The sequence below is a fragment of the Rutilus rutilus genome, assembly GCF_951802725.1.
Source record: "Rutilus rutilus genome assembly, chromosome: 16".
NCBI lineage: Eukaryota > Metazoa > Chordata > Actinopteri > Cypriniformes > Leuciscidae > Rutilus > Rutilus rutilus.
In genome coordinates this window covers 35,119,287-35,140,192 of record NC_140224.1, presented here as the reverse complement: position 1 = coordinate 35,140,192, position 20,906 = coordinate 35,119,287, and the positions used below count along the sequence as shown (strand labels likewise).

Below are 20,906 nucleotides of genomic sequence, written 5' to 3'. Positions count from 1 at the left end.
ATAAAAATATCTGTGGGGTATTTTGAGCTAAAACTTCACACACTCTGGGGACATCAGAGACTTATTTTACATCTTGTGAAAAGGGCATTATACCACCCCTTTAAAAGTAGTCAATATGACATGCATGCTATATTAAAATGATTCTAAAGTCTTATGAAATCTCATTTGCACTTCTGCATATGTGGACAAACTAGATTTGAGATATTTTTACAGACCTAAAACGTCTCATTTTGCCCCCATATATTGATTCAGTTCTTCAGATTCAGCTGTAATATAACGATGTTGGTTTCCTGGTCACAGTAAGAGTCACGTGTGGATTCAGTAGTTGATTTTCTCTAAGCAGTTGAAGCGTTATGTTCATTGCTCCTGCCAAACGCCACAGAAATGCAGAGCAGTAATGGGCGCACATGTGTGTGTTGCTCATCCAGTGAGTGGGAAGCTGTTGTCACAGGAGTAAATGACAAATGCAGTTGTATTGATCAGGTTTGTGGCCCAGGCTCCCTAATGGCACCTAATTAATGACTTCATTTGCCCCTGCGCCCGATACAGCAAATACCCACTCCACCTCAAGGACCCCCATGGGAGCCGTCCAAACAGAGCGCCTGCTCAGAAACATGCAACTTTAACAAGCTGAAGTGGGAAAAACACATGGCCAAGTCATCACTATTGCTATTGCTCATAGACCTGAATACTATAAAAAAAAAAAAAACCTGAACGCCTTAGCAACTGTCTTTGCAAACACCTGGAACCCTCTATAAACAAAATTAAATAGTATAGCAACCACGAAGAACCCAGAACACCCTACAAACGGCATAGCAACGGCCTAACAATCACCTAGATCACCTTATCAATTATATATCAATGCATTGCCCACTAAATACCCTACCAATTAGGGCTGCACGATATTGGAAAAAAATTACATTGCGATATTTTTTTTCCCAACGATATATATCACGATATTGCGAGCCATCAATCCAGGCTAAAGTCAATAATTACCATTACATGTTATTAATAATTTCACTAATAAGCAAGCTTCATTACAAGTAAAAAAAAGGCCACTTAATATTTTATAGAAACATATTTCTCTCAGAATTCGGTGGACGTTCTACACAGGACCTAACGTTCTTCAGGTTCTAGGACCCGAAAAATTATGTTTTCTGTGCTGATTCAGTGACGCGTTCATGTAAACGGCACCTAGAACCAGCAAAAGTAATGATTAATAATATGTAAAATATTGCGATGTGACATTTTAATTGTTTATTAATAAACAAGTGTTTTCTGTAAAGATTAAGTTGACAATACTGACTCGCGATCTTCGCAGCAGTGATCGGGAGAAATGCACTTTTCATACAGATTAGGCTATTATTATTATTATTTTAATGGTTCTGTTTAAAAGTAGAGATTTCTGTAGATAATAGTAATATTTCTATTTTATTATTATTATTATTATTATTATTATTATTAGGTGTGTGAGGCGAGTAGGCTACCTTTTATGCTGAGTTGCGGTTCATGGATGATAGCTTATAATCTCCAGTTCAGGCGCTGGCTGCTATAGGCTATTTAATATTTATTTATTAAATCCAGGAAATTGGATAATGAAATACTGATTAAAATTAAGATACAATTAATACGAAACGAAATTCGTTTTAAAGAAAGGTTTTGTGCTTTCTGTTTGAGGTATCTGTGAAAGTTTTAAAGCAGTCTTTTACTGCCGCTTTCATAACGGTCGCGTCCTTAATAACATTGTTTTTTCCTCATAAATGCGAACACGAAAAATAAACGACTTTAAAAAAAAAAAAAAACATCCACAACTTTATAACACTCCAGCAAAGTAGCCTACCTCTTTTTGGTCAACATCCTCCTTTTTGTAGACGAAATAGGCTAGTCCCAAATAGCTGATTTTGACTTTTTTGCGGCGGATCCTCTTCGTAGCGCATTTTTAGCTATAGGATTGCCAGTGAATGTTGGCTGTGAGCGGTGAGCTGCGGCACAGCGAACCAATCACTGTGCAGGCACGCGGAACGCGTATGTCACCCCAGCAAAAAGCCATACAACAATCTCGTGTTTACTGTGTGCTACTAACGTTACCCTTCACATCGCATGTTCCGGCGATGTGACTATCGCTCATTCGCACATCGCGATGTCGATGTTAAAACAGAATATCGTTCAGCCTTACTACCAATCACATAACAATAGGTAAACAACCACCCAGAACACCATATAAACAACATAACAACACCCTAGCAACTATTCAGAACACCCTAGTGACAGCATAGCAACACCCTAACAACCGCCTAGATCACCTAATCAATTGTATAGCAATGCATTGCCTACTAAATACCCTAGCAATCACATAGCAACAGGTAAACAAACACCAGAACACCCTATAAACAACATAACACCCTAGTAACTATTCATAACACCCTAGCAACAGCATAGCAACGACTAACAATCACCTAGATCACCCAATCACACAGCAATGCATTTCCTACAAAATACCCTAGCAACAACATAGCATCAGGTAAAAACTACCCTGAACACTCTACAAACCGCATAACAGTGCCCTAGCAACTATTCAAAACACCCTAGCAACAGCACAGAAATGCCCTAACAACCACCTAGAACACAATGCAATGCATAGCAATGCAATGTAACTAAATACCCTAGCAATCACATAGCAATAAGTTAACAACCACCCATAACACCCTAGAAATAGCATAATTATACCCCATCAACTATTTAAAACACCATAGCAATAACATAGCAACGTACTAAAAACTACTCAGAATCCCTTAATAACCTAAACTTAACACCATTCAGCAACCATTCATAAAATTGTAGCATTGTAGTTTTGTAAGCTTCAGAAAAAATCTACTGGGACACACACACGCACACACACACACACACACACACACACACACACACACACACACACACACACACAGAGCAAGTGTCCAGTGTGTGTGTGTGTGTGTGTGTGTGTGTGTTCGTGTGTAAAACCGTGCTGTGCAGAAAGAAAAGGTCACCGTGACAAGCGCAGTGGTAATAACCAGCTGAAATGGTGCCATCAGACAGACATGATTGATCAATTGAATTCAGCGGCAGTGAAAAATGTGCGATCAAGAAGAGTATTACAGACACGATGAGCTGGGACAGGATACTCATCAAGACTTCATTCCAGCCTGAGCCTCTATCACTCCATCCATCCATCTATCCCTCTCTCTTTCGCCTTCATCCCCTCTGCATTTATCCCCTCATCTCTCTTCTCACTGATTCTTGAGGAAACCAGGCTATAAAACAGAAAAAAAGGATTTTTATATAAAAACATGTTCAATGATATTCACCCATTTGGGTGCAACCTTCTGTTTTTCTTTGCCTATGGCTCACAGGACTGCGTTAAAATGAGAGAAATTGTCAAAAAATACCAAACAACTTCTTTGTAAATTGTCTTTATAAAGAAAAGTAGGCAATAGTTGTGACAGATAATATTAAACATAAATACACCGGCCACTTTATTAGGTACACCTGTTACCTGTTCATTAATCAGCCAGTCACATGGCAGCATGTAGACATGGTCAAGATGATTGGCTGAAGTTCAAACTGAGCATCATAATGGGGAAGAAATGTGATTTAAGAGACTTTGAACGTGGCATGGTTGTTGGTATCAGACAGGCTGGTCTGAGTATTTCAGAAACTACTGATCTACTGGGATTTTCATGCACAATCATCTCTAGGGTTTACAGAGAATGGTCCGAAAAATTTGAAAATATCCAGTGAGCAGAAGTTCTGTGAGCGATGATGCCAGAGGAGAATGACCAGACTGGTTCAGCTAATAGAAAGGCAGCACTTACTCAAATAACCACACGTTACAAGGGAAGTCTGCAGAAGAGCATCTCTGAACACACAACACGTCCAGCTTTGAAGCCAACGGGCTCCAGCAGCAGAAAACACACCGATGACGCTCCTGTCAGCTGAGAACAGAAAACTTGGCTACAACTCACACACACTCACCAAAACTGGACAATAGAATATCAGAAAACCGTTGGTCTGATGAGTCTCAATTTCTGCTGCAACATTCAGATGGGTAAACAGCATGAAAGCACGGATCCGTCCTGCCTTGTATGAACGGTCAAGTGCTGGTGTAATGATGTGAGGGATATTTTCTTGGCACACTTTGGGTCTCTTAGTACCAACTGAGCATTGTTTAAACACTACAGCGGACCTGAGCGTTGGCTACTTCCAGCAGGATAACGCACATCATGTCGCAAAGCTCAAATCATCTCAAACTGGTTTCTTGAACATGACAGTAGCCGCGTTTCCATTACCCTTCAAATTGCGCAAATTGAAATTGCGAATTGAAAATACACCCAATGGAAACACGTCAATTTCGCATAGACTCCCATTTATCGCAAAAAAGTTTTTTTGCTCGCATGAGGTGGTTTTTCAGGCGATATTTCACAAAACTGCAATGGATTTTGCGCATTTACAGTCACCTGACGTAGATGACGCGGTGTGTTTGAACAGAATACGAGACAGAGTTCTTTATTAAATTCATATAAGACAAAAGAATTACAGGAATAATGGATTCTAAACCTCAAATAAATGCCACAATCAAGACCTCAGAGCAGATATGAGGAAGAAACACCCAGAAACTCCTCATATGAGTCGCTCACAAGTATAATAAGGGTCGTTCCTTACCATTAATGCTTGGAAAACACACATACGTCTCCTTTGATTAATAATAATGGCCAGTGCAGTGGCTGGGATATAATACATAAATGAATGTCATTGGAATGATTTTACTTATCGCGAGAGGAAAAAATGAAATTTAGTCACATAACATCGGTTAATGGAAACGCATCATTTTGCAATAGTTTTTGTCGACGTTTAGAAAAAATTACAAAAGTTTTGCACAAATCTGTAATGGAAACGCGCCTAGTGAGTTCACTAAACTCAAACGGCCTCCACAGTCACCAGATCTCAGTCCAATTGAGCACTTTTGGGATGCGGTGGAACAACTATATTATTAAATAATACTTTATTATAAATATAAAATTCTTTTTCTCAGGTCATCCCTCTAACTCTTCATCCACTCTCTCTCTAAGTCGGGTCAATCAATACAGGCAGAGCGTGTCATACATCACGGTGCCTGTGGGCCGCACTGAGAACATAATATGCTGCGAATGCAGAGTGACAGATTTGTAAGGGAGACACGACTTTCCAGAGAAGGCGAGATGTGAAGATATTTAAAGGAGCTCTAAAGGGGGTTGGCAGGGTGAAAGAGAGAAGAGAAAGAGAGAGAGAGAGAGGAAGGTGTGAGAGAGTCTTTTACTCAGCACAAGGGTAATCAGGTCAGAGGAAAACCAAGAGAAAGTGCTGTGTTTGTGGAGCGTTGTTTAACCGGTAAAGAGATTGAACAATAACGGCAGAGGTTTTCTTCAGGTGTGTGTTTGTCGGGTTCAGTGTGCAGAGGTTTCGGGGAAATCAAATCAGCCTTACACACGCCTGGAGAAAACAGGAGCATCCAGTGCAGTGCAATACAGATAATGTGTGAAATGACCAAAGATTTCCTCATGCAAAATAAATCAACTGGAATTAAGTATTTAATTTACTGGATTATAAGATTTATATCATGGAAAGAGTCCTGACACATACCTGGAAAATCATATAAATTACTTATATATTAAATAACCATGTAGTAATGCCTATTAATATATAATATATGAACTAAATATCTTAGAAATGAAAGGTACTTAATCCCAGTTGATTTACTTGATGGACACAAACCATAAAATCAGATTATCCTTAACAACTCTGACATAAATGCACAAACAGCTTCATATTATGTGATGCTTGAGTTTTAACATTTATCTATTTCCATTTTTACAGATTATGATCTAGAAATATTGTCCTATTTTAACTTCACATATATTTTAGAAATATTCCTGGTTAAATGCAATTTAAATTAATTCAATCATTTAAGACATGCTGATTTTGACCTGTCCCTAAAAATTGCATTTAGTTGGCCAATTTTGAAAGCATGGCCTCTTGTTAGACTAGTCTTTCTGTGTCTGTGTAAAATGATATCCAACTCCAGTTATGACCATTAAACCTGGGAAACTTCTGCATGATACATGCAAAGATGTGTTGTTTTCTCCCAAGAGCAGATTTCAGAGCTAAAAAGACCATTTCAAATTCCCCATTATGCTTTCTCGAATACTTTCATGCAGTGTGTAATAAAGCTGTTTGTGAATGCAAAAGCTTTGTAAAGTTTTAAAAAGTTTTGTCTCCTAAAAGAAAGTAGCTTCCTGTAGCTCAGACAGTAGAGTGTTGGCGCTTGCAACGCCAAGGTTATGGGTTCGATTCCCAAGGAAAGCAAGAAATTTGTACCTAGAAATACAATGTAGGTCGCTTTGGTCTGCCAAATGCATAAATGTAAATGTAAGAAAGACTGCTGAAACGAGTTGCCAGCAATTCCAGCCTCATACCTACAGTCAAATAACGTAAGTTTTGTGTGGAGGAACATGAGTCCTTCAACAAAAATACAAGTTGCACATTATCTTGTGTTTAATCTACTTGAGCAAAGCAATGAAGCACAGTATAGTTTGCTTTCGTTTGAGGAAAACTCAAACAACCTGAAATGTTACCTCACTTGGCTCCTAGATTGTGGAATATTCTGTTGTTGTGGAATGTTGCTCTCTCAGCCCAGACGAGTAGAAAGCTGTTTTTGGGTGTCTGTAGATGGCTCTGAGGGTTCAGCGCAGAGCAGTGATTCTCAGGGCAGTGTGGAGAGCCTGAGGAAACATCTGCGAGCCGATGCCTTCACACAGCAGCAGTTAGAAGCTCTGGACCGAGTGTTCGAGAGGCCGGCGTTCCCAGACGTCTTTCCCACTTCTGAACACGTCAAACCGGAGCAGGTGAGTGACGTTCCCTTCTGCCTCTCTGTGCGCGCCTGCAACGAAACATATCGGCATTTAGGCCTGTGTATACTTACCAAAAATACAGTACAATGATGGCATCAGATGCTAATACCATACTACAGTATTTTAGGGATGCTCCCAATTGTGTAACACATTTATTCTTCAGGATAAACCCCTATTTAAAAAAAAAAAATTCCAATTCTATGTTGGTTTTACTTATAAGTCTGGTTGTGTGTGTGCTAGCGTTGCAGTGGGGATCAAATAGCAGAACTCCCTCGGTTTATTGATTTTCTGATGAAAATAAAAATACATTCTTAGGAAAAACAACATGAGATGAGCTACCACCCACTCACTGGCCATAGACAACATGAGCAATGATGTCATTTCCTGTAAGGTTCCTGTTTACAAAAGCTAAATGTGGCAAAACACTCACAAAAGAACAATGTTAGCAATTAACACACACACATATATAAACAGCACCATATGAAACCACAAATTTATTCTTCAGGATAAACCCCTATTAAAGCAATTAACACACACACCCACACACACATCCAAACAGCACCATATGAAACCCTTTACGTACAATTTCGTATTAAAAGTGTTGGATTTATTATAATGGATAACCTTTATTTACTTTCACTACTAAACAACAAGTGACGATTAATTTCTCTCCCCGAAAGAGCGAGTCGGAGCCATAAAGCAAAGGGAACAGCCTAATTGAGTTGATTTTAATTTGGGTGCGATCGGGAGACATTACTCCAGCGATTAATCAGGCCGACAGCACTCACCTCCAGAAGAAGGCCTAATTTGCAGCTAATTACAAAACTGATTTTCACTGCAAGATCAATACCGAAATGAATTGGAAATGACTCGCAATCACAAAGGCCGTCAAAGAGGGTATTAAAAAAGGAGGAAAAAAAGACGAAGGAAACACAGAAAGCCTTTGAAGGAAAAATGGACGAACGGAACGCTCTAGAAAAATCAGTTTTAATTTAAAGCAATATTAATCAGACTATTTTCTCCCTTCATAGACCTTTTTTTTTCCGCATTCGCAATCCCTAAACCAGACGACCGTTCTATTCTCTTTCTCGCTGTGTCGGGCTATTAGTATTAGTGGCTTTGTTCCAAAACTAAGCCTTGCTGTCTGCTCAGTTAGCTGTCTTCTAAGGCTGCACACTCACTGCGATGAAACACTCTACAATCGACTAATGTAATGTATCAAACAAAACGCACACTTCCTGTGAAGTGCACATAACTCGACTCAGTGTTGTTGTTTTTAATTCTCCATGGATATTGCAGATTTTTTTTGTTGTTGTTTAATACACTGTTTTTTCATTACGAAAGTGAAATGTATACTTATTTGAAAGCATATTTTTTGCACCCCCCCCCCCCCACACACACACACACACACACACACACACTGTAAAAAAAAAAGAAAAAAAAAAGTTGCTGCCATACATTTTTAAGTACAATCAACTTGGATTTTTAAGTCATTTCAACTTAAATTACATTACACTGACTTAAAAAAAATAGTTGAATCTTGTATAACTTTTGTAATTGCTAGTAATTGCTTAACTTATTTTGCTGAGTTAAAGCGATGTAAAAACATATGTTGTTACTTAAACAATGTAAAAACGTTGTAACTTATTGATTATATAATTTTTAACAGTTCACCTATTGTAGCTGTACTTTAAACTGCCTGTTATGCTGCTTGATATTGCAAATTGGTATTTCTTATCATATTATTTGAACTAATTATATTCATAAACACACTGGTTTGTATAGGCTTGTTTTGGCTTGTCTAGTTTAACCATTTACTGCACTTTGTAATGCTTTGGTTATTTACCTATACTGACCAATGATCGAAAATAGCTTACTTCCGTGTTGCAAAATACAATATACTATATTTCACTGAGCTCATTGCAAAGCATTATGGTGTGGTATTGCCTTCGAATTCAAAGAATGCCTTTTTGAAGCAGCCTCCGCTTTCCAGAGCTTGCCTATGATGTCTAAAACACTGTCTACATAGGCAGCTCATAGGTTCTGGAACAGAGCCAGTGTTTTGGATGTGTTTAGGGGCATTAAAAAGCCATTCTGGAGATGCTAAATGTGACAGGCTCTCCTCCCACACTTCTGCCAGCCATGTGCTCGTCCTTTTCACTCTCCCCTCCATCTGCATGAGAAAAGCCCTGTTCTGCTCCACGACCTCCACCGAAAAGAGCCCAACATCAGCCGCGAACAGTTGTAGCCCACAATTAGAGTTTATCTGTGATAGAGACAGACATGGCTGGGGTCAGGGGCCTCCCCTGTGACACACACACACATTTACTTTGGACAGACATTCTCAACATGCAGACGCCGGAAGTCTCATCTCATTAAATAACAAAAGAGTTTAAGAAAAAAATCCCCCCCATCTGCTGACACGGTCTGAGGAGCATGTCTGTGATGGAAGGGGGTTGTGGAAATCATAAATCTTATCAATGTCATTTCTGACGGCTTTGCAACTAGAAGTGATTTAGCAAATGCGAAAACATCACTTCAGAAATTATCTTATTTATACGAGGTGAACTAATCAGTAAGGCCTTATTTTAAATTTATAACAACAAGATATATCATCATTTTTAGTCTCGAAAGATGGCTTGTTGTAGCCAGAAATTTTATTAGACGCTAAGAAATATTCTAGGATGCTGTGAGTTGTTGGCAGGTTATTATCATTAAATAAAACTATCAAAAACATTTCTGTTAATTGAAATGAAGCTGAAATAAATTAAAATATAAATATTAGATGAAAAATTAGAAATGCTGCCTTGTCAAACGACTGAAATAAGTTTTAGTTGGAGCACTAAAATTACTAACTGGAAATAAATAAATAAATAACTGAAAGAAAAACGTTTATATATATATATAAGCTAATTAAATATATTGTTGATAAAACATTTTTTTATATATTAAATGTATTAACACTCGTCATTGCTATGCAGTTTTGAAAAAAAAAAATATATATATATTTTTAAATGTATTTATTTATTTAGTTTATTAAAATTGTTGTTAATAACTGGCCCAAGTGAAAAGAGACCAACCTTAAGTCACTGATATTCTGGTCTGTAGATATGGTTTCATACCCATATTTTATACCAATATTTATGTGATTAGGGCTTACGTAATGACCAATTAACTCAAAATATGAGAAATAGTAATAGTAATAATATATATATACTGTATAAAAAAAACTAAAACAAATTCAAGGCATAATAATATTAAAAGAAAAAGCGCATACAGTTGAGTGAGTTGTTAGTATGATTTGAATGTCTGCCAGTAACATCATAAAGGCTGGTAGGCTGAGCGATGTTGACCTGATCTTGATCTTCTTGATCTGCAGGCGAGTGAGTACAGTCTCCCTGCATTAAACACAGGCCTGGATGAAGTCAAGCCCAGTTTATCCTCCGGCACGACCTCTGACCTGGGCGCCAGCGTGTCACAGAGCTACTCTGTAGGTAAGATCGCCTGATCCATGTCACCAACCTTAATGACCGTTTACGCCCTCAAAATCAGCTCAAATGGATAATTAAAGGGGTCCTTCTTTACATTCAGCTTTCTTTAGTGTGTAATGTTGCTGTTTGAGCATGAAGAAGCTCTACAAAGTCCCTCCAGCGGGAGTTCTTCTCTATATCAGTGTCAGTGTTTCTGAACTCCCTGAAACATTGTAGTCTTGAGTTTTCTTCCGGGAACGAACACGTCACAATATTACTCATTTAAATAATTAATACGCAGAATAAAGGGGCGGGACCTGGTTGAGTTAGTTAGTAGTGTGTTGAAACTGGCGGTTATGGTAAGGGGCGGGACATTTCCCAAACACACTCGAAGCACTCGACCAATCACAACACACTGATCCAGCCGACCAATCAGAGCACAGTGTGCTTTTCAGGAGGAGGGGCTTCATAGAGACAGGAAGTAAACAGAGCGTTATTGACAGACTGGGGAGAGAGGAGCTGCAACAATGGAGAATATGAGGAGAATAATCAACATTCAAGCTGGAAAACCTGTTCTAGTAGAGCCAAAAAACAAAATCCAGACTTTCCATAACTAAATGTATTTAAAATAACTAAACTGAGATTAACTGGGTAATCTGAGGGTTTGCGCTCAGATTTGACTATGCTGGTCTTTGTAATATTCAAAATGCAATAATAACTTGCTCCACTTCTGAAATTAGTTTGCTTTTTGGCCAGTGTCACCATAGACCTACTGGTTAATGTTCACCAATAGTCAGATAGCTATTTTAGTCCTTTATTTAGGCCACTGTTGTCTGTTTTTGAACCATTTCTAATATCTTGCCTACACTTAATGCCATTGTTTATATAATGCAAGTATATTTAATAATGCATTGAATATGCTTGGAAGTAAATTCGAACTCAAATGCTGCTAATATATGTGTCAGTCATGTTTTATTTACATGCATGTAGAAGATTAGATCTCACGTGTAGTGATATTGGTCTTATAACGGACATAATTAAACCAACTTCAGACTAACGAGCTGTTGCACAGAGGACGTTTGTTCCTTAACTGCTCTATCACAGCGCTGAACTTCAAAATGATATCAAATATTAACATTTACATAAACAAATTCATCATTTGCTCATGGCAGACAGGGAACGTGGGGTATTTGTTTCTCTCTCCCTCTCTCTCTCTCTCTCTCTCACTCATGTGCTCTTGTTAATAATAAATGATGGGACGGTTAATTAAAACATAGTGTGCTTGTTGTGCCAGTTATTAATATGAAATGTGTGAAGTTTACTGACAGTTTTACGATCGTCTTCAGGTCAAAGATAAATATACACCGCTTTTATTAAAATGCACATAATTATGTGGAAGCCATTATGGCCATTATTGTGTTTGTGTGTGTTTGGCTGGTGACAGAAAGCAATAGAGAGAGAGAGAGAGAGAGAGAGAGAGAGAGAGACTGATTATCTGTTTCATGGCAGTTTCACATCACCACAGATTTGTGCGTTGTTTGTATTAATCAGGTATGAATATAATAAGCATGCTAATCTTTCAGCGTTTGCTGACCTTCATGACCCTCAAACCAAAGCCATAAGACTTCCTTTCTTCAGTGGAACACAAAAGGAGATGTTAGGAAGAATATTCATAGTCTTTTCTACACAATGAAAGCGAATGGGGATGAATGCTTTCAAGCTTAAAAAAAAAATAAGACAAAGTCCACACGACTATAACGCACAAGTTTGGAACAAACTGAGGATGAGCACAACATTTTTGGTTGAACTAGCACTGAATGTATTCCTGTTTAAACATTCACGATAAGCCTACAAAATATTCGGAAGCAAAACAAAAATATTTAAATGATTTCCACTGGGTAGGCTGAGATCCAATGTTCAGATGAATAGTTCCTTTAATGGAAAAGAAACACAGATTACAATCATCCTTAAAATGTTTTCCAACCCCAATTAAAATGCCCACAGTTATTGATCTTGTTGATTTTATGCATGGAAATTTGCATAATCTATTAAAAATGAATGATTCATGAAGCAGTCTGTGCCAGAGGAGATGCGAGTTCTTGGTGAACTGTGAATACCTCACAGATAGACATCTTTTATGTCCTTGGCTTTTTCTATTAAAAACGAATCAATCAACCGACTAATATGCATACATACAGTACATACTAAAGATATTGCCCCTTTAAATAGCTTCAACGCTAGATGTTGGAAAGCTCTGGTTCATTGCTTCTGCTAAACTTGGTCCAGTTATATGGAAAAAGGTGTTGGGAAATGCAATGAATTTGTCACCTTAAAAGAAGCAATAGTTTCTCTTTCTCTCTCTCTCTCTCTCCCGACACACCGGCTACCCGTGTCCGCACCTGAGGGCACCACGCTCCTAGTCACACAAATTAATGCTTATTCCATCTTCACAAAAAGCAAACTAACCTTTGAGCACACATTTGATAACAAACGACTTTCACCGAGCATCCAGGGAATTAGGGCAATTTGGCTCTCCAAACATCCTTTGCTTAGTTGTAATTAATTAGGGTGCCGTGTTTTTTGGCTGGTGATAAATTGCTGCATCCTGAATGTAGAAAATAGAGGTCAAACGTTTCCCGTAGCCTCGTTGTTGGAACATTAAGGTGTCCCTGTCGTGGCGGATTTAATACAGCTGTGAAGCAAGTGTTTGCACTCAACCCTTTCGACTTCTTCAGATGATACTAAGGTCACCCTGATTTTCAGCATCAGGTGTTGAGTGTTTCTTGTATGTTGACAGATTATTGAGGAATAAGCTGAAGTCCAGCAGTGCAATTTTACAGCAATTCTTAAACCTGAAACATTCTCAATATGCAAACTAACATGTGAATGCTTGCTCAATGCATTGAAGCATGGCTCTCTTTTACACACTTGTGTACACACTTTTTTACACACTAATAATGCCCCTATTATGCTTTTTTCAGATATCATCTTTCATGTAATGTATAATGTAGCTGTTTGTGAATGTAAAAGGTCTGCACAGTTTCAGAATCAAAGTGCAGATAAATGGAGTAATTCCAGTCAGTAATTCCAGTCTCACTTCCTGCTGAACATGCCTATGTTTGTAACAAATTTGCATAATGCCAGTCTCTTGTCTTGATTGGCTGTCGGCGAACAGCGTCTGCTTTGTCCCGCCCTCAAACACTGTAGTTGTATCTGAGACTGGGAGAGTTTGGTTCGTGTTGATCATGTCGAGAAGACGCTGTTTTCTGCTGCTAAACTAAATCCACTTCGATAAGATTGAAACGGTAAAACCGACGCCATCGTTCATGTTCATATCACTGTGTATCAAGTGCTGAGGAAAAGTTGAATTTCAGATACGCTAATGGCTGTTTGGTTTCTGATACACCCTGCAAGCGGTCGACCAATCACAACAGACTGGGCCATCTGACCAATCAGAGCAGAGCAGGCTCACGGAAACGAGAGGTTTAGAGAGACCGAATCCTTGATCGAACCATTTCACACACTGTGAGAAAAGAGCTGATGCTGCATTATAGTATGCTGTATATTATAAGAAAATTAAAGTGTTTTTTGACCTTGGACGCACGCAAACCTGTGGTGGGAGACTCCAAAACAACATTAAAATAGCATAACGGGCACTTTTGGCTGTAACAATAAATAAATACTACAGTCAACAGTTTAACTAACTTCAACAGCAAGTTTTTCCTCAAACTGCTTCTCTGCCATAAAAGAGAAACCCTACAGTATAAGGAGATGCTAATGGTCCCCTTGTGGCAATTACTGAAAATGCAATACATACTTGTGCTGCATTATTGACACTTTTCACAAGTTGTCCATCATAAATCTCTGGAACTGAAACAAACACACATCATTCAACACATCCTTCATTTCGCCAAGACACCAACATCCAAGAAATAATTGATTAATAATAATAATAATAATCCAGCCAATATGGTTAGTCAGCCTAATTAAAGGCTATTTACGTTGATTCAATGGTTTGTAGCTTAAGTAGCATAAATTTCAGATTTTAGAGTAACAATATCCATTGTATAATTGCACGTTCATTTTTTATTTATTTTTAAATGACGCTTTTGTTCAATCTTAAGTTCATTTTTAGCCTGCATGTTTTTTCTGGTCATTGGCAAGCGTCCTGGTCCACACAGGATTACACTCGCTGAGCTTTGATGGACACTGTCCTGCTCATTAGAATTGAACCGATGGCCAAGTTTCCCCCAGCGTCCCCAGTAAACCCTCCACAGCCCCCCTTTACTTGAACAAAAACATTAGTCTGTGAGGGGTGTCAGGCTCCAGCGCTCGGCTGGGTCCGGGCTTTGCGTTGTTGGGTAGGACAGCCAAGCGTCAGACCCAATTACTGCTCTGAATGTGGAGCTTCTTGGTGCTAAGAAGAGACATTGACTGTTTAGTGGAGGCCGGTATGGGCCGGTCGGTATGACCCAGGCTTACATCTGTTCTCTGTTCTGACCTCGAAAGGACAAGAATAAATCCTTTGATACGCAAAGTTTTTTTCTTTTCTTTTCTTGACCAAAAACGGATTCCATTTAAAATCATTATTTCTACAGTTCAAAATGCATTTGCAATCAATTGCGTGTCAGCTTGTTCATGCATGGAACAGCTTGTGAGTGTAGTTGTGTTTTGTGTGTGCAGGTCGGGATATGGCCAACACAACCTTACCTGGATATCCCCCTCACGTCCCGCCCACCGGACAGGGCAGCTACCCAACGTCCACACTGGCTGGAATGGTTCCTGGTGAGCATCTCGAGATAATAAAGAAGCGGTGCAATTGACAAAATTGAAAATGAGAACTTTGTGAAGAATTTTTTTTTTTTTTTATGCACAGAACAAAAATCAATGCAGTTCAGTTAATATTTACCTTGAAATGCATTAAAAACATTATGATTTATCTTTATGAAAGATGTCTTTGTGACATGTGCCAATTTTTCCATCTGCCATTGGTCAAATAAACAGAGTGACTCACACTGTTGAGATTCTCAAACAAATACACTACCATTCAAAAGTTTGGATTAATGGAATAATTTTAAAGTGATTCATACTTTTATTTGGCATTAAATTGATCAACAGTGACAGTAAAGACATGTATAATGTTGCAAAAGATTTTGTATTTCAAATAAATGTCTATTCATCAAATATATTAACCAGCACACTGATAATAATCAGAAATGTGTCTTGAGCAGCAAATCAGCATATTAAAATGATTTCTGAAGGATCATGTGACACTGAAGACTGGAGTAATGATGCTGAAAATTCAGATTTAAGGAATAAATTACATTTTAAAATATATTGTAATAGAAAACAGTTTTTTTTACTGTATTTTTGACCAAATTAATCCCGGCTTGGTGAGCAAAAGACACTTCTATACAGTAAAAACATTCATAAAATCATACCGCCCCCAAACTTTTGAATGTTAGCATAGTTGTCTATGCGCATTAAAACAGTATTTTAACTTTTAAAATGCCACACTTCACTTTTAACATCTATACATTGATGAAAGCTCAAATAGTAAAATATTAGAGTGGCTTACATTTACGAACTGACCAGACACCATTACCAATAAATAGTGTTTACAGCGGCCTGCAGACACGCATAGAAGCAGCATTTCACTGGTGTGTGAATGCAGGAAACCTTTAACTATTGACCATCAAACCTCAATTGACTAAAGAATTAACTGGTCCAGCAGACCCCCAGACGAAAGGCATTCTGAGATCACTGAGCTCAAACTAGTTTGTAAAATGTGGTTCGATCTTGCATTATTTTTAGCAGCTCCTTGTAATAAGAGCAGCAGCAGGTCTCGGCAGACGTGTCCATTATACCTGCTGCTTCAGAGAGATTTACTGACAGACCGCAGATAAAAACACCGCTTTATTATCCCATAAAGGACAAACTGTGCTGGACCAACACAAAGGCTTTCTTCCAGCTCAAATTCCACAATAGAGAACTTTGGAGAAGGAAAAAAGGGACATAGTAGTGCACTCATTCAACAGGACACAATGGGTTTTAGATGTTACGATGTGACGGAGTTATCATAAACTGCCAAAGTTACAGCAAATGTGATGTAAAATTGCTGGTGCATTATTTAAAAATGCCTGCATGTTTCCATTTCAGGGAGTGAATTTTCAGGGAATCCCTACAGCCATCCACAGTACACGACCTACAATGAAGCCTGGAGATTCAGCAACCCAGCAATACTGAGTGAGTGCCATTACAATAATGTGCCATGGTCAACATCGCTACTGTCAAAATATCATCAGTGCTACAGTACAATCCTTTGATTTTGTATTAGACAGCACAGTCATGAAAAAAAATTATACAAATCAAATTGAAACTGCACACAACACAACAAAATATGATTTTTTTTTTTGTGTAAACTATACTGTAAATAAAAACAGCACTTTGTGTTCGCAGAGTCATTTACGTAATCAGTTCAATTTGATTGGGTTGTAACTCATTGTGCATGCTAAAGTTTATGTCATATGCAAAAATAAGACAAAATTTGCAATGAAGGAAATGGTGGATTTTGCATTAATTTTTGTGATAGCAAAATAATAGAAGGACTGGCATACGTGAAATCAATACTATATGATGCATAAAGCAAAAATGCAGACATGTTCATGGTGTATTGAAATGGTACATTCCTTTCTTATTAACTTTCAGGTTCCCCCTATTATTATAGTGCATCCAGAGGCTCCGCCCCCCCAACTGCTGCCACTGCCTATGACCGCCACTAGTTACCACGGAAACCAGTTTAGGCGGCACACCCATGGACTCGGACTTCATATTCTGCCAGTGTGAGCAGTGCAGCTGATTGGACAGAGTGGTTTCGTGCGGTCACATGATGAAGAACAGACCAATCAGGAACAAAAACATCTCAACGACAGTTCAGCCATTCACACAGGCCTCGGTGGGCTTCCACACGTGACGAGGGAAAACTCATAAAAATGAACAATAAATGTATATCTCATGGAGTGAGGGTAAATAGGATTTTTAAAACGTACAGTGGAATTAACATCTGCTTTTATAATACTTTTTATATTTTGTCCTCATTTATATTCATAGGTATTCATACATAAAGTGGTCATTTTCATTCATTTGGATAGACACCGAAATGAACAATATAACGTATTACAATATAACATGACGTATTACAATATAACAACATAACACAAAACATAACACAACACAACACATAACATAACACAACATAACAACATGACATAACACAACATAACACATAACATATCAACATAACTTAACATGACAACAACATAACATAACATTTCAACATAACATAACAACAACATAACACAACAACACAACACATAACATTACACATAACATAACAACATAACATTACAAATAATATAACACAACACATAACATTTCAACATAATTTAACATAACAACAACATAACACAATACATATCAACATAACACATAACAACACATAGCATAACACAACATAACAACATAACATAACATAACAACATGACATAACACAACATAACACATTACATATCAACATAACTTAACATAACTTAACATAACACATAACATTTCAACATAACATAACAACAACATAACACAATACATATCAACATAACATAACACACAACATAACATAACACATAGCATAACACAACATAACAACATAACATAACATCATGACATAACACAACATAACATATATCAACATAACTTAACATAACAACAACACAACAACACAACACATAACATTACACATAACATAACAACATAACATTACACATAACATAACAACATAACATTACAAATAATATAACACATAACACAACATAACACATAGCATAACATAACATCAACATAACTTAACATAATATAACAACATAACACACAACATAACACATAGCATAACATAACATCAACATAACTTAACATAATATAACAACATAACACAACAACACAACACATAACATTACACATAACATAACATTACAAATAATATAACACATAACACAACATAACACAACAACAAATAACATAACACAAAATAACAACAATAAACACTGAAATGAACAATATGACTAATTACAAACATAAAGTCTTGTTCGTATGTAAAAGCATTTACATTTCAGTGTGCAGATAATGCATTTTTCAGTGTCTATCCAAATGTATCCAAATGTCTGTGTACACTTTATTTATGAATACCTACAATACGAGCAAGATCACCTGGACGATCACATCTGGAGAGTCTCTGACAGGGAAAACCTTTCCAGCGCATGGTAGCAGATTCTCCAAACACGTTTCTCTATCTGTGTGTGTGTGTGTGTGTGTGTGTGTGTGTGTGGACAGCGCAAAAACGAACAGTAAAACTCACATGGATTCAAAACGTGACGCTCCACTCAACACACACCAAACTATTACTCAATACAGTACGTCCTCAAACTCAGCATGGGAATCAAAGCAGGCGTACTCCTCCTGTCAGCGCCAGCAGACGCTAGCAAACTTCTGTGAGAAACAATCAGAGACGAACCTCAAAGAAGAGACGAGGAGACAAATATTTCATCAGAGAAAACTGACCTGCTGTCAATCCTGGTCCTACTGACACCAGATATAAGTGGAAATACTCGAAGATGCATTTTTCTATGTCGTTTTTATAATGACAAGGACACTACAGTATGCATGGATTATTTTCATTCATTATGCATTTTTATGTGTTTATCATAGATCAGATTCTCAGGAGGGAGTTGAATTGAACCACTGATATGATCGTTTTACACCGGATTCACTGCTGAAATGCAAAAGTGGTTTAGTGAATTCACCCCTCCGTGGTTTTTTTTTGCACTATGGGTTGTGCTCTTTATAAGATGAATATCGTCAGTCTTGACTGAATAAACAGTGAACTCACTCAGTCTTCAGTCAGATTGGACACTGTAAGATTTTGAGAAAAACAAACATGTACTACTGATCGGACGAAGCACTTAAACCTCCAAATGTGTTTACAGAAGAGTTAGCAACTGTTCAATTAATCAACAGATGGGTTGCTCACTGGTTATCGGCTTTATGGTTTACTTTTCAGAACTCAAAAACATTTTGGGATTGTCAAGCTGTTTCAGTAACGCAAAAAAAAAAAAAAAAATTGTTTAATGCTTTACAACAAGTGCAATTCAGCAAAACATTTCTCATAATTATGTACTGTACACTCCAGGTTTAGTTGATGTTGTGATAAACTTTAGTTTTCATCATATACGTTACAGTTGAGAGAATGTACTTGTATCACATTTGCCAAAGACTTTTTGTTGATGTGTATTTTTTTTTTTCATTTACAGTCTGCTGTCGCATTGTACAAACAGTATTATAGTAAAAACATTTTCAATATATGTACAAATCCTATGCAGAGCAAAGAAAAAAAACTGTTGTATGCATAACTATAAAACTACTGACATGTTGGTTTTGTTCATTATTTATGTTATTTTGTGAAATAATAATTTTTAAAATCATTTTGTGTGAAATGTCATTTCTGTACTGTAAATACATTCTGATGGAATCTGGTCCGTCTCTCTGGTTTCATCATCTGTAGAGAAGTAAAATAACTTTAACAGTGTGAGACACACATGGGTCGAATACAAACAGGAAGACTCTGATATCTATGAACTTCTAAATCAAAGCAACACTATTTACTTTATGGCCTCAAACATTTCTGCCAGACCGTACACACACACACACACACACACACACACACACACACACACACACACACACACACACACACCGAATGCAATTACTGCCAACCAGAAACTACTTTACAAATCTCCCAGACTTCACAAAGAAACAAATGCTATCTGGCTGATTTAACTCTTCATGTAATGTTTATTTATAAAACAATTTCTCGTTTAATTAATATTAAAAGCAAAACTCAAATTGGAAACAAATAAAAATGTGAATTTTAAAGAAGTCATGTAGTGTCATTCATATGTTACTGGTTTAAAATGATCAGTTAATCTCTAAAGCAGTAACATTTAATGCAAAATAGTTCAGCATTATATAATATAGAATAGTTTATCTATCTATCTATCTATCTATCTATCTATCTATCTATCTATCTATCTATCTATCTATCTATCTATCTATCTATCTATCTATTCATCTTATTTCTTAGTGTACAGTACATTCTTTGAAACAAATGTTCAGTGGTGTTCTATATGGAACTCTAGTGTTCTAGACTCAACTTTAAAGAACCATTTAAGGCCAAAAGGTTCTATATAAGGAGAAATGTCTTAAATTATTGCATAATCCTTTAAGTTTAAGGGGTGATTTCATTTTTTTTCTACTGATAAAGTACATTTACAAGCTGTTTAATTCATAAAATGTAATCAAAATGAAACAATTTTTTTTAACTAAATCCATAAATGTATCCCATGAAGGGAACCCCTAAAAGTTATATATATATATATATATATATATATATATATATATATGAGGT

General features: G+C 37.2%; 1 protein-coding gene across 2 annotated transcripts in view; it reads left to right on the top strand.

Annotated features, from left to right (window-relative positions):
- Positions 1-18,253, top strand: part of pax2b (paired box 2b) — a 31,326-nt gene extending 13,073 nt beyond the window's left edge. Inside the window, exons 6-10 of one of the 2 annotated variants that reach the window (XM_084433943.1) lie at positions 6,742-6,917; positions 10,303-10,413; positions 15,067-15,178; positions 16,553-16,639; positions 17,121-18,253. In XM_084433943.1, coding sequence (XP_084290069.1) covers positions 6,742-6,917; positions 10,303-10,413; positions 15,067-15,178; positions 16,553-16,639; positions 17,121-17,239 — 605 coding nt within the window. In that variant the 3' untranslated portion in view covers positions 17,240-18,253. Of the gene's footprint in view, positions 1-6,741; positions 6,918-10,302; positions 10,414-15,066; positions 15,179-16,552; positions 16,640-17,101 lie in introns of both variants that reach the window. The other variant, XM_084433944.1, reaches the window with a different exon arrangement.
- Positions 18,254-20,906: the final 2,653 nt, after the last annotated feature.